This window comes from Carettochelys insculpta, chromosome 16 (assembly GCF_033958435.1).
Source record: "Carettochelys insculpta isolate YL-2023 chromosome 16, ASM3395843v1, whole genome shotgun sequence".
NCBI lineage: Eukaryota > Metazoa > Chordata > Testudines > Carettochelyidae > Carettochelys > Carettochelys insculpta.
The window spans coordinates 36,695,183-36,722,296 of record NC_134152.1 but is presented as its reverse complement, the minus strand read 5'-3'; the positions used below and the strand labels follow the sequence as shown (position 1 = coordinate 36,722,296).

The 27,114-nt window shown below is 64.0% G+C and overlaps 2 protein-coding genes across 6 annotated transcripts in view; one reads left to right on the top strand and one right to left on the bottom strand.

The window, feature by feature from the left end:
• The window catches only part of CASKIN1 (CASK interacting protein 1), a 135,173-nt gene extending 119,731 nt beyond the window's left edge, over positions 1-15,442 (top strand). For both annotated transcript variants that reach the window (XM_075010727.1, XM_075010726.1), the window contains 7 exons: positions 1,815-1,912; positions 4,509-4,619; positions 5,720-5,821; positions 6,862-7,000; positions 9,680-11,890; positions 13,389-13,782; positions 14,928-15,442. In XM_075010727.1, coding sequence (XP_074866828.1) covers positions 1,815-1,912; positions 4,509-4,619; positions 5,720-5,821; positions 6,862-7,000; positions 9,680-11,890; positions 13,389-13,782; positions 14,928-15,024 — 3,152 coding nt within the window. In that variant the 3' untranslated portion in view covers positions 15,025-15,442. The remainder of the gene's footprint in view (positions 1-1,814; positions 1,913-4,508; positions 4,620-5,719; positions 5,822-6,861; positions 7,001-9,679; positions 11,891-13,388; positions 13,783-14,927) is intronic.
• Positions 15,443-21,016: 5,574 nt separating this feature from the next.
• Positions 21,017-27,114, bottom strand: part of TRAF7 (TNF receptor associated factor 7) — a 34,290-nt gene continuing 28,192 nt past the window's right edge. For all 4 annotated transcript variants that reach the window (XM_075010744.1, XM_075010746.1, XM_075010747.1 and 1 more), the window contains 8 exons: positions 26,540-26,622; positions 26,026-26,065; positions 25,324-25,440; positions 24,114-24,236; positions 23,142-23,261; positions 22,744-22,875; positions 21,966-22,085; positions 21,017-21,668 (listed from right to left, as the gene is read on the bottom strand). In XM_075010744.1, coding sequence (XP_074866845.1) covers positions 21,654-21,668; positions 21,966-22,085; positions 22,744-22,875; positions 23,142-23,261; positions 24,114-24,236; positions 25,324-25,440; positions 26,026-26,065; positions 26,540-26,622 — 750 coding nt within the window. In that variant the 3' untranslated portion in view covers positions 21,017-21,653. The remainder of the gene's footprint in view (positions 21,669-21,965; positions 22,086-22,743; positions 22,876-23,141; positions 23,262-24,113; positions 24,237-25,323; positions 25,441-26,025; positions 26,066-26,539; positions 26,623-27,114) is intronic.

Sequence of the window (27,114 nt, the reverse complement as noted above, 5' to 3'; positions counted from 1 at the left end):
AGTGGGAGGTCGGGGTGTGGTGGGGGGTTGGGGTGGTGTGTGTGGTGGGTGAGTGGGAGGTCGGGGTGTGGTGGGGGGTTGGGGTGGTGGGTGTGGTGGGTGTGTGGGAGGTCGGGGTGTGGTGGGGGGTTGGGGTGGTGTGTGTGGTGGGTGAGTGGGAGGTCGGGTTGGGGTGGTGTGTGTGGTGGGTGTGGTGGGTGAGTGGGAGGTCGGGGTGTGGTGGGGGGTTGGGGTGGTGTGCATGGTGTGTGCGTGGTGAGAGGGTGGATGTGGGGTGTTGGGGTGGTGCGTATGGTGGGTGTGGTGGGTGAGTGGGAGGTCGGGGTGTGGTGGGGTGTTGGGGTGGTGTGTATGGTGGGTGTGGTGGGTGTGTGGGAGGTCGGGGTGTGGTGGGGGGTTGGGGTGGTGGGTGTGGTGGGTGAGTGGGAGGTCGGGGTGTGGTGGGGGTTGGGGTGGTGTGTGTGGTGGGTGTGTGGGAGGTCGGGGTGTGGTGGGGGGGTTGGGGTGGTGTGTGTGGTGGGTGTGGTGGGTGAGTGGGAGGTCGGGGTGTGGTGGGGGGTTGGGGTGGTGTGTATGGTGGGTGTGGTGGGTGAGTGGGAGGTTGGGGTGTGGTGGGGGGTTGGGGTGGTGTGCATGGTGTGTGCGCGGTGAGAGGGTGGATGTGGGGGGTTGGGGTGGTGCGTATGGTGTGTGTGTGGTGTCGGGTGGGGGGGGATGTGCCTGTGTATGGCTATGGCTGTGGCTGTGGCTGTGGCAGGCCGGGGGGGCGGGCGGGGGTTTGCTGGTCGCATCCAGCCATTTTCCCAGCTGCCTGCGAAGCGCTTGGCTCAGGCTGCAGATTCCCCAGGCCAGCTACATGGGCTCCACTCTTGGGTCTGGGGTCCTGCCCTGGGCCCCGATTGTCTGGGGCTCTGCAGCTGCCCCCAGTCATGGCCCCAGCCGGGGTGGGTAAGGGGTACAGACTAGGCAAGCTCTAATACGGAGGGGGTGCACAGCACCCTTGGCAGGCTGGTCCCCGGCCCTCGCTGGGTGAACAGGCTCCTTCCTGCGTCTCCGGCAGCTCCTGTGAGTGCGCTCTGAACCAGTCTGTGGTGCCAGCCGCTCGGAGGGTTTGTCTCTGCCCTTCAGCAGCTGGAGTGGATAAAATCATTCTTGCTCAGTCGTTTTGCTGTGAGAACAATAGACAGACGTAGGAAGTCAATACCCTGCCCAGCGGCCGGCCGAGAATCTAAGTGACATCCCGGCACCATATGCGGCTCTTTTGGGGTGTTGAAGGCTCGTTTGGCTCCTGCCCGCTGAGGTGCGAGTGCTGCTGCCCCCGGATAAGGGCACGAAACAGAGACCCTCCCTCCCGGGGAGGGGCTCCAAGCACCCCACAGCAGTGTCCCCTTCCTCCTTCCCGCCCAGGTGCAGAAGAAACGTTTATGTGCACCAAGGCGGGTGGGAATTCCGGCTTTGTATGGCGCTTGGTGGGGCTCTGCTCATCAGCGGAGTCGCTAGCCAAACGCACGGCTTCCAGGGAACACCGCCCACCGCCGTTAATGGGCTGTGCAGGAAATGCAGCCACCTCTGGGGAGGAGCTCGGTAGGAGAGCTGAGCAACAATTTAGGATAAGTGAAAGAGTGTCCCCCTCATCCAGCAGGACTTACATGGGAATTGGGTCCTCAGGCCAGAACCCCCCCCCCCGACTGATGCCCGGGGTAGAAGTGCCACAGGGTCTTTTTTAACGTCTGCATCCTGCAAGGTCTCTGCAGGACCTGTCAGCCCAGTGGTCCCTGCTGTGCTGACTGCTCCCCTTTTCTGCTTTGCACCAGGTTCTTCTCGGACCCAGGGCCTGGCCAGCTCTCCCTACGTGGGGCAGCCACTGCCTGAGCAGCAGCTGAAGAAGCTAGAGCCAATGTCGGAAGGGAAGGTAGGAAGTGGGAGGGGCCCCACGGGAGCCGCCTGATAGAATCTGGTGGGAAGGGGGACGAGGCCGTTCCAACAAGGCAGCCCCCATCTGCCAGGCTCGCTGGGTGCCAGGGGAGAGGCTGGCAGCTGTGCTGTCACAGCTCCTCTTGTGCTGGCCTGCTCCACAGATGACGGGCAGCTTCTCCTAGCTCCCATGCAGCCGGATTTTAGCAGTCGAAGCCTTCCCTGGAGAGCGGCTGAGACCTGTCCCCCAAGTCAGGCACTGGGGCACTCGCTCTGTCCCGCCGCCTGCGTGAGTCCTGCCCAGGCAGCCATGGATCTGCCCGCTGGGCTCTGGGGTTGGGCTCTCAGACGGCCGGATGAGGAAGAACCTTTGTGGGCTGCCTCGGGGCTAGCCCATGGGTGCTGTGGTGAGGGTGTTCTGCCCCCCCCCCCCCCCCCCCGCCACCGGAAGCCTCCCCTGCATTAGAGGCAGGCCCTGCACTCACCTAGCTTCACCTCCTCCTTTTCCCCAGAGGCCGAATCCTCTGCACCGGAGCACAGCCAGGCGGTGTTCCCCCTAATTTTTCCATCCATGTGCAGAATAAGTTTTATGTGCACTGAGGCAGGTGTGGATGTGCACCACCCATAGACACACACGTTGCCAGCGGTGGGTGCTCTGTCAATCAGCTGGGCAGCACCTCAGTCTCTCCTGGGCAGCCGCCCATGTGCTCAGCCTACGGGGAACCCTGCAGCCAGGTCTCCCAAGCCGTGGGCTGTGGCCTTGGCTGGAGAGTGGTGCAGTGGGAGCTAGTGCATAAAATCAGAGCTCTGGGGCGGTTCCGGCACGTTCTCCCCGCTTGAGCTGGTGGACGTTGTGGTGGCTGCAGAGTGGGCAGCCCTGGATGCTGTCTGGTTGTCACAGGAGAGCACCTCTCACCTTCCAGTTACTGTTCAGTATTAACGGCAGAGGCTCCCGTCATGGAGTCGGGGGTCCCCAGGCCCTGCTCCCCATCCACAGTCAGATGTGACTCATCCTGCAGGGAGACCAGACAGGCTAGTAGGCGAGAGGGACACAGCACAGACACCAGAAGCCGTCGGTACAATCCATCCTGGGGAGAGGGGGTCCCCGAGTCAGGCCCTGGCCCCCTTCCTCCCTCTCCAGTCAGACCAGACTGCCCCACTCACCAGCCCGGTTCCAATTCAAACCAGCCAGGCCCCTCCTTTTGCCTTTGTCCTGGTTCCTGGGGAAGACGGGGTCGCCTGGCTGCCTGGGTTCCAAAGAGCGTGGAGGGCCATTGCGTACAGGTGAGAAGTCCTCACACTGAGTCACCACTGTGTACAGATGCTGGGCCTAGGGAAACTGAGGCACTCGCCTCGGCTTACCCCAGGACAGTTGGAAACACGTGCAACCTAACCAGGGGACTAAAATCCTCACCCCCCACACTTCATCCCATCTCCCCGCCCCACAGCGGCCCCACACAGCTCACCCCACGGAAGTCAAGGTGCAGAACCCATGCAGCATGGCCACTTCCCGGCCCTGGTGTTGGGGGCAGATTGCCCCGTTGCTCACAGCAGGGGGCTCTGGAAAGGAGATGGTCCCTCGGTGCCCCTGCCCTGCACGCAGCTGTTGGGGGTGGGTAAGGGTTGGGGGCTGGCTCTGTGCAGAGCAGGGGGTGCCATGTGCTGACTGTGTGGAGCAGCGCGCTGGGCTCCGTTGTCTGCAGCCCTTGGCTCAGCTGGCGCGCCGGGCTCCCCTGCGTGGGACAGCCGCTCCAGCACCTGGGCTGAGAGTCACACCTTGGCTGAACACCTCCGACAGCTTCCCTCATTGTGCCGCCACCTGCACCTCCAGGCTTACCGACACGGCAGGGCAGGGCAGGGCACTGCCAGCTGCAGACGAATGGGCTCTGAGGAGCCCGGCACGACGGGGCACAGAGGGAGCCAGCGCTGGCAGGGACTTGGGCACACCAGAGAATTGGAGAGCTTCAACGGGGCTCTCCCCGGTGGGGTAATTCTTGGGGACGGTGACCGGGTGAATGACTCCCCTGCTGTGAGGCCCCAGGGCAGATGGGGACTGTCCGACAGATCTCCTACAGGCTGCGTCATGTCCCACGCATGCCTCAGGCTACAGCAGGCGTGGGAAAAAGCTGGCCTTATGCTCCTGCCACGGGCTCAGCCTTGAGCATCTTTCCAGGCTAAATCCTGCAGGTCTCTGGCTTCTTGCCTCTCCCGCCTGCTGTGGTCAGAGCCGGGTGCTGTGGGCTTTGTCAGACTGTGCTAGGCAGTCGCCTGCATGGGCAGGGCAGGGTGAGGGCCTTCTGGCTCTGAGGCTGGGCCTCGCTGGGCTCAGAATGCGTTACAGCGCATGGGAAAGAGCCCAAGCACAGAACGGGAGCCCTGCCCTGGTTCTAGCCATACTGACAAAACCTGAGAGCTGAGCTGGTGGGGGCAGGATGCCAGAGCTGCATATTCCAGCCTCTCCCTGCCCAGGCTCTGGGACCAGGGGGCAGCCCCTGGGGCAGTGGAACGGGACTCTGGCTGCAGGCTGGGTTGGAACTGGCCACACACGCTGGCCTCCTTTGGCAGCCTGGGTGACCGTCCTGTCCTGCCCCCAGAGCTCGGAGGCTGTGTACCAGTGGCTCTGCAAGTTCCAGCTGCAGCTGTATGCACCCAACTTCATCAACGCCGGGTACGACATCCCCACCATCAGCCGGATGACCCCGGAGGTGAGGGGCCGGAGCCTGCTCCCACGGCGTTCCCCATGCTGCGGCATCCCGTGACCTCCCGGCTCGCATGCCGTGGCCTGGTGCTGGGGGCACAGTGCCCCGTTACGTCTGGCGGGGGGCTCTGGAAAGGTGGCGGCGCCTCAGGGCCATTCTCCGGCGCATGCTGGGGGGAGATATGGGGGCTGAGGCGGGTAAAGCCTGGGAGTGGGGACGCGCAAAGGGCTGACGGGACCATTGCTCCTTCCTGCTGAAGAGCCCATCCCCACGGCGCAGCCTTTTCCTTGTCCTCGTTTGCTCCCCACCCCAGGGGGAAAGTGACTTAAACTCTCCAACCGGCCCAGCTCATTGAGGGGCTGTTCTGACAACGGGTGGCCAAAAGTCCGGGTGGGTGCTGGGTGTTCAGGCCGGTCTCGCACTCGCGCGTTGCGGCTCGCGAAGGGTCGGTTTTGTAACCGAATTTGACACAATGGCTCTTCTTGCTATGTCAGTTGCAGACCCTGTTCTAACCACCCCCCCATCTCCAGGCGTAACCCCTCTCAGCCCCAAACCTGCCCCCTCCCGGGTGTAACCCCTCCGAGCCCCAACCCCCGCCCATCCCTAGGCTTAACCCCTCTCATCCACAAACCCGCCCCCCCCCCCATCCCCAACTGTACTCTACATCCCACAAGGAGCCACTTGCGGATCTGGAGCTGCAGGTCGCTGACCCTGAGTTAGAGCATTGGCCCTGTAAGCCCAGGGTTGTGAGGTCAGTCTCTGAGGGGCCTTTCAAGGCTCATGGGCAGGTTACTGAATGACCTATGTTGAGACTCAGAAAGTTAACCACCAGCGCGCCCTTTGTCCGTGGGCTCACACTCACTGAGCTCTCCAGCCGTGCTGTTCTCACTCCCACCCATCTCCGCTGGAGGCCCTGGATGTGTCTTTGTGCATGTGGGTACAGAGCAAAATGGACATTTACCAATAAACCTAAGCTCTTCCGAGCTGGCCTCACTGCCTGGGGAAGGGTCCTGTGAGAGCTGACGGCCTGCGGCGGGGGCTGCCAGCACCACACGCCTAGCTTCTGATTCTGCAAAGGAGGTCACGGGTGTCCTTCTGTGCCCTAGGACCTCACGGCCATCGGCGTGACGAAGCCTGGACACAGGAAGAAGATCGCCTCGGAGATCAACAGCCTGAACATTCCCGAGTGGCTTCCAGAGTACAAGCCAGTAAGGCTTCCCCGGCGCTCCCAGAGTGGCCACTGGGAACACTCCCAGCCTCTCGGCTTTGCCCTGTTGGCAGGTTCCCCGGGGCAGGGGGTCCCCAGCTAACCATCCTGGGGTGTGCCAAGCCTCTCCCAGCCTGGGGTGACCTTGGCGCTCTGGCTGTTGGAGGTAGATGAGCCCCCTGTGTTTCAGGCTGTCTTATTTGGGACAGCATCCTGGTGCCCCCTCTGGGCACATTCACCGGCTCCAGTTGGCGCGCAGCGAGTGATGAAGTCTGTCCACCCAAGAGCAACGTTCCCACAAATCTTTTCCATCCTGGTGCAGAATAAGCTTTTTATGTGTGCCAAGGCATGTGCCAATGTGCACCGAAACAAAACCTAGTGGTGGGTGTCCAGCATTTGACTCTCTCCTGCGTGGCCGCACAGGTGCACAGCTTACAGGAAGTGCTGCCCGAGGAAATGTTCCTGGCTCTCCTGAGCACAGGTCGGGGTGCCCTGTCCTGGAGGGAGCCCAGAGAAATGCAGGGAAAATGGCTCTGGGTTGATGGGGGTACCCATGGAGGGGCAGCCCAGGGGCTCAGCTGTCTCCAAGTGAAGGGGCAGAACCGTCCAGGGGCTCCCAAAGCTGGAGCGAGGGGCAACGGTGGGGTCCAGGCAGAGTCAGAAGAAAGCCCCTCGCTGGCCATGCTGTCCATTCCATGGGCTGGGAGCATGCAGGGAGCTGGGCTAGCCAGGACCCATTGGCTGCGGACGTGCACCTATCATGTGAGGCCAGGGGCCCAGTTCACCACTCGGGCCTGGTTCCCAGCACGGCAAGGCAGCAGCAGCCCTGGATGCCGCCACGTTGTGCTGGCGCAGAGGGGACTCGGGCCCCGGGAGCAGGATTGCCATTGGCTGGATGACAGAGCTCTCGGCTGCAGGAAGCCCAGGAGATGGGGTGGTTAATACCAGGCCAGGGCTGAGGGGTTTCCCACGTGCTGTCCCTTTAAAAGGAGCCGGATCAGGGTGAAGCACCATTCTCCCTTTGCCTCCTGTCCCCCATAGGCCAACCTAGCTCTCTGGCTCTCCATGATCGGCCTGGCCCAGTACTACAAAGTCCTGGTGGAGAACGGCTACGAGAACATCGACTTCATCACGGACATCACCTGGGAGGACCTGCAGGAGATCGGGATCACCAAGCTGGGTAAGGCAGGGCCTGGGCTTGGCACGGCGGGGGGGCGGGGTCCTCAGCACGCCCTCCCGGCCTGGAGGAGACAGCGGTGCCGCCCGTGAGCACCGACAGCTTCAGCATGGTGCCGGCGCTGAGGCCGTTCTGCTGCCGCCTGTAAGGGGACATTAACGTCCTGCCCTGGGCACTGCCGCGGCCCCTCGGCTCAGCTGCCTGCGCTCAGCATCCTGCAGGCAGCACTGCCCAGCTCTGCCCAGGCCCCTGGAGCTGGAGCACAGCCCCACCTCTGGCCTGTTCTAGTTCTGACCCTGGGCTCCTGCTGGGCTTGCCGCACCCTGCTGGCTACCCTGTCCTAGGCCTCCGCTTGGCCCAAGCCTTTGGCGCAGGGACGCTCTCTACAGGCACTGGCTTGGCCTGAGGGGGCCTGTGACAGGGCAGCGCTGCTGTGGATGGAAGGGCGCCCTGAGGGGTGGAGGGGATTTTCCTGCCGGAAGCGAGGCTGGGGGGACATGGTGGCACCCCAAGGTGCTCCGAAGCCTCTCCTTTTCCACTCGTGCTATGCTCTGTACCTTGGTGCATGCTTACGGGGTCCAAAGGATGACCGGGCTGTCAGAGCAGACACAGGGCTCCTGGTACTTTGCTGCTTGGCCACGTGGGGACATTCCCTAGCTTCGGCATCCTTCCCAGGACTGTCTCCAGACATCCTGCCTCGCTCACGGCGCGTGCTATCCCTGCCATGAACCGGGGACCAGCTGCAGTGACAAGTAGCAGCTGCCCACTTGGGGTACATTTCGGCATATGGTGTCTAGCCAGAGCTGTCAGCCCTCCGGGTCAGCGAGGGGCCCGGACGGAACAAGAATGCCTGCTGCAGCCGGGGGGTGATGGGCCTCCGGGGTGTGTTGAGAATCGGGTCCACTGCTGTGGAGGGTGGAAGACTGACAGACTCCCTGGGATGTTGGTTACCACACGCGCCCTGTTGACTCGGCCAACATCCCAGGTCACCATGAGCGTAACTGGAGGCAGTGAAGTGGCACCTGAAGTAATCTGGCCCCAAGCCGCGAAGCCGCATATTTACACCACCCCGGCCATGTGGCTCCACTTCCCTATGTCGACACAGCCCAGACTACGCTGGTGGCGCCTAGATTAACACGCAAGCCGCACCGTGTGAGGGCAAAATGGGGGGCTGTGAACTGGTTACAGAAACACGGGAGCAGGGAGGTGATTTCACCCCATGTGCTGCCTTTGTGGGACTGATCCTGGCATGCGGAGGATCCGGCATCCCTGCTTTTGGAAGGATGTTGACCGATTGGTGACGAGGCAGAAAAAAGCCACAGAAGTGATTGGTGGGGTGGTGGGAACGCTGGATGGGGAGCGACTCAGACCACGCGCGAGCTGTTTCGCACGTCAGAGGGATGAGCAGGCTGTAATCGATTACAGGATCTCTCACAGGGATGAGATTCCAGCTGCTAAAGGGCCGCTTAATTTAGCAGAGAAAGCCAGAAGCAGAGCCAGTACGTTCCCTTTAGAAACAAGGCACACAGGTTGAGCAGTCAGGGTGGTTAAGTAGTGGAGCAACCTGCAAGGGAAGAGGCGCGTTCTCGGCTGGAAAAGGCGGCATGAAGCCCGGCAGCGCAGAGAGGCCGGGCCGCTGGCTGGTCAGGAAAGTTGATGTGGCGTTAAGTCCCTCAGTCAGTCTCTGGGTTTTTGAAATACTCGTGCTGGGAGCTGCAAGTTCTGGAGACAAACAGCTGATGCCCTGTGTGGTGAGCACAGAGTGGTCCTGGCCGGCCCTGGGCAGATGGCTAGGCACTGTACCCTGGTGGGGAGGAGACTGGCTACAGGAGAACCATCTGAGCAAGGCAGGACAACTGGAGGGGGTGTGCGGGACAGGAGGGAGGCCAGGGACCTCTCACAGTGGGAGAGGGTTGTGCCAAGAGAGCAGGACACAGCAGTGTATGGTGCTCAGAGCGCATCCCCATGTGCCTGGGAGCTCCCAGAGGTTGAGAGCCCAGCCGGGAGCTAGAAAACCCAGCAGTCTCGCCGCCTTCTGGCAGGGCTCCTGGCAAGGGCCCCTGTGGTCGGCTGCTTCCCTGCCCGCCAGAACTGCCTGTTGCTTCAGTCAGGGGGTTGTTACTTTGCACTGGAAGCTCTCAGGCTTTCGCTTGCCAAGCCACTGGGCGCTGAGCAATCATTCCCACCAGGAAGAACCAGACCTTGCAGGAGCTCGTGGGGCAGCCTGTGTGGTCCTGGCAGAAAGGGGGCACGGGTCAGGCACCCTGCCCCCTCCCCTCCTGCGGTAGAAACGGGCCCTGACCGGGACTGGGAAGCGGGAGGACCAGGCCTGTCTGCGGAACAAGCAGCACCAGAGCTGGTACAGCCAATGCCAGCTCGGCTGTTGGCGGGGCCCTCAAATCCACTGCAGGGCTTTAGCGACCAGGTTGCGACTCGTGAGTGCGCGTGGGAAGCAGGGGCAGCAGCCCGGTTCTCCCCTCTCCCTGCCTGCAGGGTCCCTGACCTCGCACTGGCAGCGCAGGGTCCTGCGGGGACAGGCTGGCGCCGGGCGATGTGGGAGGAGCTCGGTCCGGGCTGGGCGCGGTTGGCTGGGCCGTCCCGGGCAGCGAGCATGACGAGGTCCGCGGGCGGGACGAGTGGTGCTCGCTGGCTGACGCTCACCTCTGCCCTCTGTCCCGCCAGGCCACCAGAAGAAGCTGATGCTGGCGGTGAAGAAGCTGGCCGAGCTCCAGAAGGCCGAGTACGTCAGGTACGAGTCGGGGACCCTGAAGAAGAAGGTGCCGCAGCCGCTGGACATGCTGGCCATCGAGTCCCCCCCGCCGGAGAGCGCCGAGTGCCAGTCTCCCAAGATGACCACCTTCCAGGACAGCGAGCTGAGCAACGAGCTGCAGGTGGCCCTGACGGGCACGGGCGAGGCGCCCGAGGGACAGGAGAAGCAGGCCAACCATGTGGCGCACCTCCGGGACGGGGCCAGCTACCGGGGCCCCCCCTCCAGGCACGTGCATGAGAACAGCCTGACCAGCCGGGCCAAGCACATAAGCAGCTCCCAGGAGCTGCTGGGGGATGGGCCGAAGGGGCCGGGCGGTGCCGTGTCCAAGAGCCAGGAGTACCTGGCAGAGGAGGGGAAGGAGGGGCCCCCCAGCCTGCCCAAGGAGGTCCGGCCCGTGCGGCATGGCCATCCCGTCAAGAGAGCCAGCGTGCCCCCTGTGCCAGGCAAGCCAAGGCAGTCATTCCCCCCGGGCAGTGGACGTTTCACCCCTCCGCAGACGCCCACCAAGCCGCGGCCGTCCTCGCCCCAGGCGCTCATCGGGCCCCATGCCACAGCCAAGGTCAAGCCCACACCGCAGCTCCTGCAGCAGGCCGACCGCCCCATGTCGCCACGGTCCCTGCCTCAGTCCCCCACCCACCGGGGCTTTGCCTATGTCATGCCGCAGCCCATGGAGGGCGAGGGCCTGGCTGGGCCCCCGCCGGGCCCTGTGGCGCAGGGTGTCCCCGTCCTGCCTGTCTCGGTGCCCGTCCTGTGCCTGCCGCCGCAAAGCGGGGACGCCGAGGAGGAGAGCGGCCGGCCGAAGAAGCGGGCACATAGCCTGAACCGCTACGCCGTGTCCGACAGCGAGCAGGAGCGGGACGAGCTGCTGGTGCCGGACGCTGGGCCCTATGCCACAGTGCAGCGGCGGGTGGGCAGGAGCCATTCGGTGCGGGCGCAGTCGGGCAGCGACAAGAACGTCAACCGGAGCCAGTCCTTCGCCGTCAGGCCCAAGAAGAAGGGGCCGCCCCCACCGCCCCCCAAGCGCTCCAGCTCCGCCATCTCCAGCACCAACATGGCCGACGACCTGACCAAGGAGGGCGACGGGGAGCTGCCCGGCGGGGAGGAGGAGGAGGAGGAGGCGCAGGAGAGTTACCGGGAGCAGCGGCGCGCCAGCGACCTGGGGGGCAGCGTGGACACGGGCAGTGCGGGCAGTGTCAGGAGCATTGCCGCCATGCTGGAAATGTCCTCCATCGGCGGGGGCGCCCGGGCCCTGGCCCTGCAGAAGCCTGCCGCCGGCGGAGGCGGTGGGAAGGGCCCCGAAGGCTACTACCTGCACCCGGCAACGGCCATGCACCAGGCCAGCTTAGAGCAGTCGCGCGTGGCCACCGTCCTGGCCACCGTCAAGCACAAAGACGCCATTGGCCTGGACGGGGAGGTGGTGAACCGGCGCAGAACCATCAGCGGCCCCGTGACCGGCCTGATCGCAGCCGCCCGCAGGGAGCGTTCCGACAGCGTCCGCGGCGACAAGGGCCAGGACGGCGGCCCAGGGGAGCGGCTGCGGGCGGAGCATGGGGGCTCCCCCCAGAACAGCTCCTCTGAGAACATCCCCTTCGCCGAGGAGGGGAACCTCACCATCAAGCAGCGGCCCCGGCAGATGGGGCTGGCCAAGGGCGAGGCCGGGGAGGGGCTGTCGCCTGCCCACCGGCACGGGGACCTGGCCAAGGTGGAGGCCAGCGCGACGCTCAAGAGGAGAATCAGGGCCAAGCAGAGCCAGCAGGACAGCGTCAAGTTCATCCTGACCGAGTCGGACACGGTCAAGCGCCGGCCCAAGGCCAAGGACAAGGAGCAGGGGCTGGAGCCGGCCGCCCTCTCTGTCTACCAGAACGGCACCGGCACCGTCAAACGGAGGCCGGCGTCGGAGCTGAGCGGCGCAGAGCCCCCCCCGCCCCCCCCGCAGGGCCCCCCTGCCGGCGACAGGCACAACGGGCTGGAGCACGCCCCCCCGGCTGCCGGAGGGGAGCCCAGGAAGCCCGTCAAGCCGCCCGTCTCTCCCAAGCCCGTGTTAACCCCACAAGCACAGAAGGTCCCTGGGCCACCCACACCCACCACCAAAAAGGCACCGATCCCCAGCCCCGGCAGCCCAGGTAGGTGGCTGGTGTCTGGCATGCGGGAAGAGGCGGGGTCCCCCTGCTCCAGGCAGAGCCCTGCCTCGTGGCTGCCCCAAGGGGGCTCAGTGCAGAGGGAGATTTCTGGCGTCAGGCACAACCCCCTTTGGCTTGGGCGGCAGGAGCTCGGCAGCCCTGCTCCTCTGCTGCCGGGTCTCCCAGCGCTGCCCCGCATGGCTGGGCGGGGGGTCCTCACAGCTGGCACCGGGCAAAGCCTGTCTGTGCCGGCTGGCTGCAGCGTCTCTGCCACTCCCCCGCTGCAGAGCGGAGCCTCTCACGCCCTCCCCGCTCACGCATGGCCACAGAGCCTGCGTGCAGGGAGCACACCGGGGTGTGCGTGTGCGTGTGCGTGTGCGTGTGCGTGTGCGTGAGGGCTGAGCTCCCATCCAGCCTGGCCCTGGCTGTGTGGCTTGGACTGCAGTAGCGCTGTGAGGGGCCCACATGTGAGCTCCTGCCCCTGCCCCGGTGAGCTCCCAGCCCCCTCGCCCTGCCAGCTGCTGCCCCCCTCTCCATTTGGGTGGGCGGGCAGCGGGTCGGCTGCTGGCCCAGCCCTGGAGCTCCTAACCGGCCGCATCCGGCCCGACTCCTGCCTGTCCGGACGCCGACGTGCTCCCGTGAGGGCAGCGAGTGCCCCAGGGGGCAGAGGAGCCGGGAGTGCCAGTCCCTCGCCGGCCTGGTCCCACATGCGGGAGCACCAGCTCGTCAGCAGAGGGGAGGAGGCTGCATGGGCCGGGAGCTGGGGGCCAGGGTGCTGTCTCTGTGGCTCTGCTGGGCAGGATCTGGCTCTTGCTCAGGCAGGGCTGGCTGGCAGTCCCGTCTCCTGGCCCGTTGGGCGCGAGCCCTGCCCTGGCCGGGGGGAAGGGTTTAAAGGTTTGACGTGTGTGTGGCTGAGCTACCGTTGGCCAGCCGTGGGGGTTTAGGAGCTCTGTGGAACGTGCCCTCACCCCCGGTGCCTGTGCCCCAGGGTGTGGGGTCCTGGGGCCTGTAGCAGCCCTGCCAGCCCCTGCTGGAGTGGGTGCTGGGTGCCAGCAGCTTTAGCTGAATGGGATGAAAAATTCATTAGCCCGAGAGGTGGCTGGTTCTGTATGGGCTGCTGTTAAGTGAGGGGTGGGGAGGGTGGGGGGCTGGGGATGGGGTGGGGGGGTCAGGACTCCTGGGTCTATTCCTGGCTTGCCTACTGCCTGTGGGGAAGCCTTCCAAAGGGGTAACCCCCCGCCACCCAGGGCAGGGCTGACCCCTCCTGCACCCAGCGCCCCCCGGGGCAGGGCTGACCCCCCCTCCCCTGATCCAGCTCCCGCCCCCCAGTGCAGGGTGGCCCCCTCCCCCGATCCAGCCCCTCCCCCAGGGCAGGACTGACCCCTTCCCCGATCCAGCCCCTCCCCCAGGGCAGGACTAACCCCTCTCCTGAGCCAGCCCCCCCATGTTCTCAGCAATTGCAGTGACCCTCACAGCCCTTCTCCTCTCTTCTCTCCTGCAGAGGTGAAGCGGGTCCATGGCACCCCACCCCCGGTGTCTCCCAAGCCCCCCCCACCCCCAACAGCCCCCAAGCCCCCCAAGCCCCACGCTGCCCTCCAGTCGGTGAGCGCGGGCTCCACGCCCACCCCGTCACCCGCCAAACAGCTCACCCCCACGATCAAGCCTTCAAGCACACCGCCTTCGCTCTGCTCCAGCCCCGCCAAGCCCCTCTCGCCCGGCGGGCAGCCCCAGCAGGTGCCCGTCAAGCCGCCGCGCTCCTCCATCGCCGGGCCCTCCGTGGAGAGCGCCAGCCCCGAGGCGGCGCAGCAGAAGCTGGAGGAGACCAGCGCCTCGCTGGCGGCCGCCCTGCAGGCCGTGGAGGAGAAGATCAAACAGGAGGACGGGGGGGCAGCAGAGTAAGGACCCTGTTCCCGCTCGCGCGCCCGGGCGCGGGGCTGCACCTCCTTCGGGCGGGGCGCTAATCCTCGGGGCTCCCCGCAGCGGGGCTGGGTCGGGGCCGAGAGCTTGGCAGGGCCATTAGGGAGGGAGTCGGGGAGTGCAAGGGCTGGTGCCCCTCGTGCTGCAGGCTTCTGGTGCTGCTGTGGAGGTGGGGGGGCGGGGGGCTGTGCTCCTCGGCAGCCGGCGTCACCAGGATGTGAGCGGCCTGCCGGTCGGGTGGTCCTGTTCAGCAGGGCAGAGCCTGGCCGGCAGCTGCACAGTGACCCTCTGGCGCCCAGTGGCGCTCGGCCAGGTCCCAGCCGTGCCACAAGCGTCTGTCCCTAAGAACAGGGAGCATGACGTGCGGCCTGGGCGGGGGGGACGTCCAGTCCCTGGGAGGCCCGCACTTGGTCAGCCTAGCTACGGTCCCTCACGGTGGTGGGCCTGGCCCTCGGCCCGGTGGGCTTGGCAGTGGCACAGCGGGAAGGGGGCTAATAGCGACAGACCCGGGTGTTGGAGCAGGGCGGGCTGCACAGGATCGCTGCAGGGGCTTAGCTGCGCTGGTGCAGTTATACTGGGCTATACCGGTACAGCTGGGAAACCCGCCATGCCAGCCGGGACAGGACAGGACTCCTGGGAACAGGGCCGGGTCCCTTGCGGGTGTGCGCCAATGCATGCAAATGCTCCTGCCTGGTTACCACCCCACCTTTCCGCTCGTGAAGGACAACGCGTCCAGGGCCGCTCCATGTCCCCCTCCCCGCCAGCCCCACAGGGCAGAGTGAGGGGAGCCTGGTGGGGGGGCTGAGCTGCTCTGGCGTGGGGAGACACCGAGCCCAGCTCTGCCTCCTGGCTCCAGAGCCTTGTCCCCCCCACAGGAGGCTCAGTGCTTGGGGGGGCTGGAGGGGGGCGTATGGAGGAGCCGAGGAGGGGGACAGCCGTGGGGGCGTGGGCCAGAGCCCGAAGGCTGGGGAGTAGAACGGTACCCCTGGGGGCAGGAGTGACGTTACCTGGCCAGGCCAGGGAGTGGGGGGAAGGAAGGGCTTGGTGGGCTCTGAGGGCCGTGGGGCTCTGGCGCTGAGGGCCCTGCCCCCCGTGCTGCTCACAGCCCCGCTCTCCCCCGCAGCTCGGCCACGGAAGCCAAGAGCACAGGCAGCATTCTGGACGACATCGGCAGCATGTTCGACGACCTGGCCGACCAGCTGGACGCCATGTTGGAGTGATGCCCCAGGAGAACCCCAGCTAACCTCAGGACTTACCGTGGGGACAAGGGCACAACGATCCGCTGACTCCCGGCCCCCCTCCCACCCCTCGCCCAGCCTGGCCGCCCTCGGCGAGCAGCCCAGCCTTCGGGGTTTGCACAAAGACGAAACGATTACCTCAGGGGCGTGCGCGCGGCCGGCGGCAGAACACCCGGCGCCCCGCTACGCTCTTTCCTTGCCCGCGTAGCTCCGGGCGCCCGTGCTGGCGTCGAACCCCAGCGGCCAGGCCGAGGGACCGTGGGGTGGGGCTTGTCCCCCGACTCGCCGCCGCAGGCCAAACCCCAGCGCGAGCGGGGCTGCTCCAGGGGCCCGTCCAGCCGAACCGCCGCCGGTGTCGTTTGCACCGATCGGCCTCTCGCTCCGGGGACGCCCCCCGGGGGCCAGGCCTGCGTGTAGCTCCTTGTGGCCCGAATCAGTATTGGTCCGTCCGCTCTCCTCCCCGTTGGGTTTGGTCAGACTCCGTCTGGTGCCGTCGTGTTGCTGTCGGCTCTCGCCCGAGCACTGCCACGCTCTCCTGTGCCGCTGGGTGCGCTCCCTCGCCCCCGGCCGCTGCTGCGGGGCGTGGGGGGCCGGGCCGGGGCGGGGGCTCGCCCGCCGGGGCGCCTGCGCTGCATGCTTTGTTTGCTTCGGAAGGTGTTCGTTTGTTCGTCCGTCTGTCCGTCCGTGCCTGGTGCTGAGCCGCTGTGACCGTGAGCCGTTGTGCTGGTGCCGAGGCGGGTTTGACCGCGTAGCGCTTGCTTTCGTTTTGTTGTTTGGTGTGTTCCGGTTCTGTGGGGCGGCCTCGTGCTGCGGCAGCCTGCCCTGCGCCGGCGTGCTCGCGCTGCACGCTCCAGACACTCCTGCTTTCTGACAGAAAAATACAGACCCTCACCCTCCCCGCCCCAGGGCCCCATTCCTTGCAGGGGCAGCCCCTGGTGCCGGCCCGGGGGGGGTGTTCACTGCACACAAAGGGCTGTTGGAAATCTGAGCACAGCACCATCCCCTGGCTCCTTTCGCCGCGTGGCTGCCAAAGACTAGGGCGCGGCAGCCCTCAAGGCCTGGCCCCTGCTGCAGTGACAGTGACAGTGCCGGGCTCGGGCTCGGGCTCGGGCTCGCTGGCCACGCTCTGGGGAGACCCTGGCGGCGGGCTGGGGGCCTCAGAGGGCAGCCACCATGGAATGATGGCGGCAGGCGCTAGGCCCCGCCCCCCAGCGTAGTGTTCCCAGCTGCAGGGAATTGGCTGGGGGGCAGCCTGGGGCTCGCCCTGCGGGACAGTGAGCTGAGCCGTACAGGGTGTGAGCCGTGGGGTTGGCAGCCAGAAGGGGCCCTACAGTTATGTGGGGGATCGTCCTGCAGGTGCTGCTGGAGGGCTGGGCGGGGGGCGGGGTGTACGGCAGGAGCCGCGGGGCTTGTTCAGGTGCCTGAGGGCCGGCCGGGCCAGGCTCGTGGTTGTCAGAGCCTGGCTCTCCCACGCAGGGCTGAGGCATCAGTACGCCGTGGGTCACTGCTCTGGCCCCATCAACAGCCCTGCAGCAGCCACAGCGGCCTTGAGCCCTGCCCAGCCCCCGCCCCCGCCCCCGCACAGCCACGCTGATGTCGGGGCCGCGGTTCCTAGTGGGGGCAGCGCAGGGGTGGGGGTGGTGCTGGGACGTATGCCAGTGGGGGGGGGGGGGGGCAGTAGCATCCGACTCAGAGCAGGCGGCGCCCTCTGACACTGGTGCTGTCCCACAGGTGGCTGGAGCCTGGTCGGCCCACGCACTGCAGGCGCCTGCCATGGCCAGTGCAGCTGGGGGTGCTGCATGGGGGAGTGGGGCTGCAGCACTGGGGCAGGCACCCCCTTACAAGCACAATCCAGGAGGCCCATGTGGCTGAGCTGGCCTCTCTGCTCCAGTGCTGCCCCACCTCCCACGGGGGGGCCTTGCTGGGTGGAGCAACTGCCCCAGTGCAGAGTGCGCAGGGAACAGCGCCACTTCCACATCCCAGTCCCTCCTGCAGGGGTGCCAGCAGCCCCCTCCCCCCCCCCCCCCCCGCACCCAAGTACCATGGGCGCCCTCTGCCCCAGCCCTGCGGCCAGCTTATGGGAGAGCGCATGACCCCGGCGAGCTCCCCGCGTACAACCCACAGCCCATCGTCAGCTGCTCACGGTTCAGCCCTGCCAGAACACCAGGCCTTGGCCAGAGGGCGAGCGTGGTGTTCATCGCGCCCTCCCATCCATGGGCCAACAACAAGCAGCCAGGCGCACGCGTAGCCTGCTTGCCCCGGGCCAGCTGCAGCCGTAAGAGTCCCGCAGCGGTGGGTAAGGTGTGCCGTTAAGTCTCCCAGGGCCGCGTGCGGATTGAAGTGCCAGGCAGCGGGGCTAACCCAACTCAAAGGCTGTACCTCACCTGCCATGCGGGCTCCCTGGGGCGCGCCTGGCCGCAAAGCCCATGCTCCAGCCGGGGTCACCCAGCGTCCGTTCGGTTCCTGGAGGGTTGGGGCTGCAGCAGCTGCCCGGTGCCGTTTGCTGCAGCCCCAAGGCGAGACACCCAACCCCGCAGCAGTTGGCTGCGGTGCTGAAGCAGGGGAGGCGGCATCCCTGCCCTGGTGGGTGGGTCCATTAGCTATGCCATCTGCTGGAGCCCCTCCAACGGGCCTGGCCCTTTTCCCGTCCCCAAGGGCTGGTGTGCTGCAGGGGATGGGGAGCAGGCATGGCTGAGAAATCCTGGACTGCCAACGCCTTGAGGGGCTGCCTGTTGTGTGACCTGGCGCCCTCCGCCCAGCCTCACGCAGGGGTGATGCCCAGCCCAGAACTAGCAGCTGGGGGAGCATTGCTGGGCTCAGTGCCCAGCGTTTGCCAGCAGCTGCTGTGGTGCCAGGGCCTTCTTGCCAAACAAACACTTGACGGCCCTGCTGCGAGGGCCCCAGGTCCCAGGCCCCAGGCCGCCGTGCCTGCAGCCGTACCCAGGTAGGTAGCTGTGACGTGTAGGCCTGGGCTCATGGCCAGCCGTGAGGAGCTGGGCTGAGCTTCTTACCCATGCCATCAAGCTCCCTTCTCACAGCCCACTACAGCTGCACCTTTGTCACACAATGCTCCTCGGGACCCCAAATGGCAGTCACAGCCGCTGCTGGGCTTAGCGCTTTTGCCTCTGGCTTAAGCCATATGGGCCCAGAGGGCTGTTAGCACACTCCCTGTTCCAGTAGCTTTCCTACACGCACTGAGCTCCTGGGGCGAGGACCCAGGGTCTAGGCAGAAGCATGCGGCGGCGCCATGGAGAGTGTGACTGCAGGAGGCCTGTACTTAGGGCAGTCCCTTGCTGTGGTGATGTGGATGTTCCCAGCTGGGGAACAACTCTGTGGAGGGTGATAAGGGATGAAGAAATGATAAGCTATGTAAAGCAGTATTAATTTATTGGGAAAGACAGATATTTCCACCCCCCACCCCCAGAAGTTTAAAAAAGGAATAAACTTTAACAAATATATATTTAAAATATTAAAAATACTATCAGTTCTATAATAAAATGTTTTAAAACTCACGAGAACTGGATTTTAGCGTGAGGAAAAAAATATTAGATTACAATAAGCTCTATGTCTGTGTGGCAAGATCATATTAAGAGTAGCACAAGCATAAGATACCTTTTAATCTCGTTAGAAGGTCTGTGCAAACCGCTTGTGGTTTGTTTTTCTGTTGGAATTCAGTGTTCTTCCTTTATTTTTACAGTTTAAGAAACACAAAGGATGTGCCTTGTTTCATGAAGGGTTTTGTTACTCTGATCTGGAGCTTGTTTTACTTTTTTTCTTAGGTGTCTTCAGGGTTGGGATTTTTTTTCTTTTTCTTTTTTAAATGCGTGTGAATGTGTGTGTGTGTGTGCGTGTGCATATTCACAAGACTACACGGCGGTATATTCATGTATCAACAGGATCTAGCGTCTCGTTTATTGCTTGAATTCTGATGAATGCATTTTGCTTGTGATTTCAAAACAACATGTTTTTGTGATTGTTTTTTTTTTGTTTTTGTTTTCCCCCCTGAGAAGTACAAACTGGTCTCTCTCTCTCTCTCTCCCCCCCCCCACCCCCCCCCATCTCCCATTGTGTATGCTGATCCAGATGTGTTTGGCACAACTTTGAAATTTCGTTTACGAAAAAAAAAAGCCTAAAAAATATCTGTTGTAAAGAAAAAAAAAATCCATAAAGTTCTACGTGACGGATCTATACATATATATATTATATATATATTTTTTAAGATTAAGTTATGGAATCGGTATTGTAGTCCCGTTCTGTTCAAGCTATGCATCTTGGTGCTTCCCCCTGCTGTCCTGTGCTTCAGTCCCACCTATATTCTTATGACTCGTCTGAATATTAACTGGCTCGTGGTGCTTTGACGATGTTTGCTCCTATAAAAAGTCTGGCAACAAATATTTAAAGGGAAAAAAAAAAAACTGGATCAACCTCAATTTGTCAAAGAGACAAATGTTATTTTTAAGTGGTGGGACTTAACACCCAAACCCCAATTCCATGCTACAGACAATTCCTAAAGCACCAGGCTGTACAGTGTGTGGCTATGTCCTTCTGGTCCTCTGCGCTGGACTGACAGACTGTGAGTTTTGTCCGACGTGTGGCAGTGGTATGCTTGACTGCATTTCCTGCCATTGGCTCTCAATAAATGTCAGAAATGCCCCCTGGGTGCTGCTTTTGTGTCACTAGGCCTGGCTAGGTGCAGGGGCAGGCAGCCGGGGCACCGGCTGCTTTGCTGTAACCCTGGTAGCAGTGGCTGTGGTATCAGGGAGCAGGTGTACCTCTTGCCCCAGGGCAGCGGTGGCCAAGGAGCCCAGACAGCTGGGGCCAGCGGGACTGACACGGGCATTGGCAGCACATAGTGGGCGAATTAAATCAGCCCTGCCGGCTGCTGGAGAACCCAGGCTGAGAGAACCCCAGCTCAGCTGCTGCCTGGTGCAAGATGGCACACCCTGAAAACTGCCACTGTTTGCAAAAGGCAAATGAGGCCGGGCACCAGCCCCTAGCTGCCCGCTAGGCACAGCTGGCATGCACAGGGGGTCGGTGTGTGGGACGGTACCTCCCTTCAGCACCAGGTAAGGCAGCCCAGGCTGAGGTCACAGCATGGCCCTCAGTGCTGGCTCCAGCAGGCTGCTGGGAAGCTAAGCTAGACCCTGCTTGAACTGCGCAGGGAGGGGCGGAAAGGCCCAAGGGGCAGGCGGGTGCCACCCCGCTCACACCGCAGCCCAGGCGAGCACAGAGCCCCTCCCCCCGGCCTCCATGTACGGGAAGTGCTGCTCGCAGGGTGACAGCTGCTGTTCTAAAGGCTTAGCAAGAGTGTGATGCGCGGCCGGCACTGAGTGGTGCTGCCCCGGCTGGGGGCCTGGCTCAGGGGTTAGCCGGTAACCGTCCCGGGACATGTGCTGTGGCGGCTTTCCCCCATGCACAGGAACTCTCGGCTGGGCCCAGCCCTCGTGCCAGCCTCAGGCGCCAGTGCCCTGGTACACCTGGAGGTGCTGCAGAGCTCCCTTCCTGCCACTCAGCTGCAGCCCCAGCGCCTCCTGCCAGCTGGTGCAGGGGTCAGGTGCTTTCTGCCCCGCCTTTGCCCAGGCAGGTTGGGGTTGGGGTGAGAGGGAATGGGGGCTTACACCCAGGAGCAGTGCCAGGGCTGGGAGGGCGCCACGTGCTGTCCCACCCGCCCCCAAGCATCAATGAACTCTGCAGGTGGGCAGAGCCTGCTGGATGGCGGGTAGCACTAGGAGCCAGCTATGCCGTGTGCTTCCAACTCACCAAAGCCTGCGCCCCCCACCCCTGCCATTGGGGGCTGATCCATCGCAGTGCAGCAGGTGTCCAGCCATGGTGTCAACATCCCCCAGTGGCTGCCCACGCCTGCTCTGTGCTCGGAGGGGGGGAGTGCGTGCCCCGGGAAGGACAGGCAGGTGCCCCACCCCGCCCCTGGAGAGTCTGCCACCCCGACCCACCATAACTCTCCCGGGCCTGGAACGACTCTTTCCACTTTTATTGTCAGTGAAGAAATAATCCAATTTATATTACAAGCTTAAAAACCGTAGAAAAGGTGAGTAAAAATGCGACAGGCTTTTTCTCTTTACTGGGAGCCCCTCGCTGCGGGGAGGGCGACCCACTCGTGTGACATGATTGACAATCGTACCTGGCTCTGCAAAGAAGATTCTCTCCCCGGGCTGGACAGCAGCTGGCGCTCGGCTGGGTAGGCATGTGAGCCCCCGTGGAGGCCCAGGCTGAAGCTCAGCTCTACCCCTTTGCAGCGCAACCGTGGCCCCAGCTCTTTGCTCCCTTGGCTGGCTCTGCCGCAAGCAGCTGCGTGGTGCTGTCCCGCCGGCTCTGCCGTGGTGTTACTAGAGTACAACAGCGCTGTGCACGGCCCGTCGGCCAGCAACCCCTCACCCTGGCAGCGGGACGGCCTTCTTGTGTCTACACAGGACATGGTGGGCGTCCGGTGGCAAAGTTGGCCCCAGGGGAGGGCGGGACGGAGGGACAAGGGATGCTGAGGGCGCAGTTGCCAATGGAAGGCAGCAGGTGGTGCTTGTGAGCGGGGGGGCGGGGGGGTCAGCGCTCCAGCAGAGGGGAAGGAGGTTTTGGTAGCTCGGCCGCGGCTGCTGCCATTAGCACGTCCAGACCTATGGGCAGGGAAGGACGAGTGAGCAGGGATCCAGGTCGGTCCAGGGAACACAGCTGGCTCCTGCCTCCCCCAGCATCCCGGGGGATGTGCTGCTCCCCACCTGCCTCTGCTGCCCCAGTGAGCCAGGAGGGAAGGGGGCCCCCACCCCTGCAGTATGGGCAGGGCCCGGTCAACAGCTGCTTTCCCCCAGTGCAGCCCGCAGGGCCCAGCGAGTGGGGTAATGTGCATCCCTCCCACTGGCCCAGGCCGGGCCGCAGGGCTCTGGGTTCTGCCCCAGGCAGGAAGCTCGACCCACCTTAACAGTGCTGTCCACAGCGCCGGAGAAGAGGCGGCCCCTGGAGACAGCCAGCGCGGTCACGCTGCCCTGGTGCCGCAGCAGCGTCTGCGTGCAGATCATGTTGTCCATACTCCACACCTGGCAGCAGACGCAGGGATGGGTGAATGCAAGGCTGAGCCAGGCGAGGTCCCAGGGGCTCCGGCCTGGGGTGTGACCCACCACCCGCAGATCACTACCCCCATTTGCCCTTTGAGAACCCGTGTTAGTTACAGAGCCAAGCCCGGGCTAGGCCGAGACCCGGTTACTGTGGGTCATAATGTCCTGGCTGTCTGGGGACGGCCCCACAGCCCGACTGCCTCTCGGTGCTTCAGGCACTAACCCCAGCTCCCGGAGCCCCTGTCCCGCCCCAAGCCGGACGGGTCCATCGTAGCAGCCCCCGGGGAGGCGCTCGGCCCCGCAGCATCACTAGTCCCAGCCCTGGGCAGCAGCCGCACGCTGCAGCCGCTTGTCAGGAGCCGCCCGAGGGCTCTGCAAATGCCAAGAGGCTGCGGCTGCCACACAGGCCACCCCAGCCCTGTTTCACGGCGGTAGGGGTTGAGGGGCACGAGCAGCTGGGACGTGAGCATAGCAGCTGCTGGGCCCCCTCCTTCCCTCATGCACAGCACAGCCTGGGCCTGCAGGCGGGCCAGGAAACAGGCGGGGTGTACATGCGACCAGCCCCCCGGCGCTGCTTCCTCCTCAGCAGCAGGCGTCTCCCCCACCCCCCAGTCCCTGGCAAGGCCACAGCACCACGCACCCTGAGTGACCGATCGTAGGAGGCGCTGAAGACTTTGGTTTGGTCAGGCGTGGAGATGACAGCCAGGGCGTACACCGTCCCCACGTGCCCGGTCAGCGTGCGCACCTGCTCCTTGGACTCGATGTCCCAGACCTGAGCCGGCAGAGAAGGGCTCAGAGCCATGCCAGCACCACGCCCACAGGACAAAGGGGTGGACGCAGAGCGGGACCACAGGGACCCAAACTGCACCCGGCCAGCCTGGCACTGCGGGTGGGCTGTGGGCAGCCTTGGGACTGGGCAAGCCCACAGCCAGGGTAATCTGGCGCCATCCGTCTCTGCCCTAGGGGAGCAGCGCCAGCCCCTTGGGAGAGCAGCAGGGGAGATGCTGGGGAGTCCGTGGCAACAGCCCCCGTTCTTACGTGGATGAGGTTCTCGTAGGTGCCGCACACGATGTGGTGGTTGGTCACGGCGATGGAGTACACGCTGCCCCCAGACGTCTGCAGCACGTGGACACACTCCAGGTTCCGGATGTCCCAGATCTGCAACAGCCCAGCCTGGTCAGCATCACCCCTCAGGGACAGCAAGCCCAGCCTCCCCTCGGCTGAGGCCAGCGGCTCTGTCCTAGGCCAGGCTCTCAGCCGAGTTCTAATCAAGGCCTGAGCGGCACCAGGGTGGACATCTCACTCCCACCACCAGCATCTGACGGGCAGCAGAGGACAGAGCTGGGCCCAGCTGCACCAGTCCCAAGCCTAGGTCTGCCCCAGGAAGAACAGGGGAGGTGGCCCCAGTGTCACAGGAGGGGAGCAGGGGCTACAGCAGGGCAGGGCAGGAGCACGAATCAGGCCGCTCCTGGCTCCGGGCACCTGGGTAGGGAGGGGAGACGTAGGATGCGTGGGGCTCTGGTGCCCTGCGCTCGAGAAGTGCAGGGGGCAGGAGGGCAGCCAGGGGGTCCACAGACCACAGGCCCAGTGCCCAACATTGGCCCAGGCACCAGCTGCTAAGTGACGCAGCAGAGACCGGCCCAGCTGGAACGACAGGCAGACTGCTGGGGATTCTGCAGCCCCGTCCCTGCCCCTCCTCAGCAGCAGTATCAGGGCAGAACGGACCACGCTGTCACAGCAGCTGCAGCACAGCCCTGGCAGCGCTCCTTCGAGCTAGTGGCGTGGGGCAGCAGCAGCAGCGTGGACCTGCCACGCTCAGGCACCAACACCACTGCAAAGATGGGCACCTGCCAGCCACAGTCGCCTGAGCTGACACCCGCGTGGCCGAGACAGCGCAGCCAGGAACGCTCGCAGCAGAGGGCTCCTGGCTGCCTGGCCTTGGCCCGGCTCGAAGCCGGTGAGGGAGGCTGGAAGGTGCTCGACTCACACGTGCGCCATCGGGGCCCGTACCTTGATTGTTTGGTAAGAACCACTGTAGAGATAGTTCTGAGAAGCCACAAGCGCTCGCACCCAGTGATTGAGACCTGTCAGCTCCTTCTTCAGCTTCAGTTCAGTGCCCACGATGTCCCAGACCTGCGGCCGGCACACACACAGCGCGCTCGGCAGGGAGCCAATGAGCAGGGCCGAGCCGGTGGGAACAATGACCAGTGCAAGCACCTATGGCTAGCCCCACCCCCAGGCTGCTCCCTGCACGAGACCCACCCCAGCAGGGTCCCAAGGAGGGGAGAGTGGTGCTGTCAGACCCTGGGCAGAGCCGCGGAGCTGCCGCTCGACAGGTGCAGTTGCGCTGCCGTTCGCATGGCCCTGGCTCTAGTGGGAGCCATGGGGCCAGAAGTTTAAACAGAAGCAACTGCAGGGGAAGAACGTTTTCCGCCCAGACTCCCCTGCCCGGCACTAGTGTGGCTGCAACACAGCGTCCACCCAGTGTCCCCAGAATCCTGGGCTGAGCACTTCCAGCAGCAGCCGCAAACCCCAGGGGCAACGACGGGGACCGGTGCTGAGGCCGGGCAGCAGAGAGGACGTCCCAGCAGCTCGGAAGCAGGTGCTAGTTCTCTGCTCCACTCACCCGGCCCGCCTGGGGCAGGTTTATTATTTAAGAACCCGGTTACTAGAGCCAGGCTGTTTGACTGACAGCCCCAGAGCACCTTAGCCACATGACACCCCAGCCGATGGGCAAGTGGGGCACAGCCCAGCTTGGAGGTCGCCCAAGATCGCACGGTGACTTGAGAGCAGAGCTGGAAACAGAACCCAGGAGAGCTCGCCAAGACTCCCCAAAGTGACTGGGGTGCCCCCAGAGACACTCCGAACGGCCCCCACTTTCCAGACCACGCGCCCTCTGGAAACCAGCCCCTTTGAAGGGCTTGCCCGTTGGGACACCCCAGAAGAGAGGCACTGAAATCACTGCTCCCTCCTGGCGGTCTGAGCATGTGGCACATGAGCCCCCATGGAGGTGAGTTCGCACAACTACACACCCACTGCACACAGCCGCTGAGCTTTAGGTGTCAAGAAAACCAAGCCAGGCCCCTTAGACAGCTATTGTCCTCTTGGCTGCAGGGACATAAGCTGCCCACCCCCCACGTCTGTCTCCCCATGGCGCTCAGCCTGCACCACTACCCAGCTCGCCGCAGGACGCCTCCCCCAATGGCCCCCAGCCCTCTACCTTAATGGCTTTGAGGGAGCCACTGAAGAGCATGTTGTGCGAGGAGACCAACGTGCAGACGGGATTGTCGTGTGCGCGGATGGTGTTCACCTTCTGCAAGGTTTGAATATCCCAGACCTCAGCGATGGAGAGAGACTCGGTTAGGGAGCCCTGGCAACCGCCCCTCACCTACCTGGCCTGGAGAGACCCTACTGCCGCCCCACCCTTCCAGGAAAACAGCTGGGGACCCAGCATCTGTGCCGAGGGCCTGACCTCTCTCACAGCCCCCTCCTCCGGTCGTGGGCTCCAGGGGACTCATCCCAGGCACTAACGCAGCCGGCAGCGGTGGCGAGGGTTCAGTGCCTGGCTGGCCTCAGGAGCGGGAGACCAGGCACCTCGGGTGGCAGGATGGAGCCTTCCCAAGAGCTACTGCTGGACTGGCAGGTGTCACCTGTGCGTGGTGCAGCCCTGGGCCAGTTCCATGCCCTGGCGTCTCCTTCTCTGAACCGGGGAATCACGTCAAGCCTGGGATGCTTGGAAGTGCCCACGGCCCATCTTAGAAACCTCAGACCAGTGCATCCCCCGGGGGAACTCAGCCAAGGGCCATGGTGACACCACACACCAGGGACTCATTTCTTAGGCCACTCCTGCCCAGGGGACGCTGCAGGGGCTGCTTTTCAAAGGCTCTTGTGCTCGGGGACCAGGCCAGCCCCAGATACTCACAATGATGGTGCAGTCTGCGGAGCCACTGTACAGCTTGTTCCTGTATGGACACAAGGAAGCGAAGGGGCGTAAGTGAGCCAGAGCCAGACCTGGGATTCCAGCCTGTCCGGGGGCTCTGCTCACCTGATACAGAGATCGGGAGTGGGCGTCTCGCCCCCACTCCCGCCTGCTCAGAGGCAAGGAGCCAGCGTGATGGCCCCACCCCCAGCCAGATCCTGGATGGACAGGGCTGGCGCAGCCATGGGGGGCGAAGGAGCCTTCCAGGCCAATGACTTTGCCCATTTGTTCCTCTGGCTCAGTAAAAGGGGAGCTCTGGGATTGTGCTCCCTGGGAGGCCCCCCACAAGCCGCAGACCCACATGTGCCCAAGCCACGCCCCCGGTGCAGCTGCGCATGTTGGAATTGGGAAGGAAATGAACCTCTGGCTCCCTGCTCCAGGATGAGGCGAAAGAACAGATCATATGTCCCGCGTGGCAATTCCCAATGCCCCCTCCAGTGGCACAAACTCCACTCACCCCTGAATGCAGAGCGCGAGAACAATTCCATCGTGACCCTCCAAGGTCTTTTGGCACTTGTACGTGGTGCAGGTGTCCCACACCTACCAGGAAAGACAAGTGAGCAGGTCACATGCCTGCACGGGAGGGCAGCTGGGGAGCTGAACAGGAAGTCAGCTGAGCCACAAGGGCAAGGAATCAGGAAACAGCTGACTGGGTCGTCTGGGCACCTGTTTTCCTGCCTGGCCGGCAGTGAGCAACACAGTGAGGGAAGGAAATTTGGCAGACAGGGTCAGGCTGAATTTCCCAGGGACACAAGCGCTGCAATGCAGCAGCTCTCTTGGCTTTAGGGCCCATGACACACTTGCCTAAGAGGCACAGGACACAAAGGCCGGACAATTTCAGCAGGGGGCCCTGGTGGAATCAGGCAAGCATGAGTGGCGAGCGCTCGCCCCCATACCGAGAGTCTCTCCGGCTGTTTTCCTCTCACTCCTGGGATGCAGCACAACGAATGGGCCCCCTGTGTGAGGGGAGGGTAATTGCCATCCCAGGCTCTATTCAGGGTAAGCTTTCTTGGGAGGAAGGGCCCATCTCTT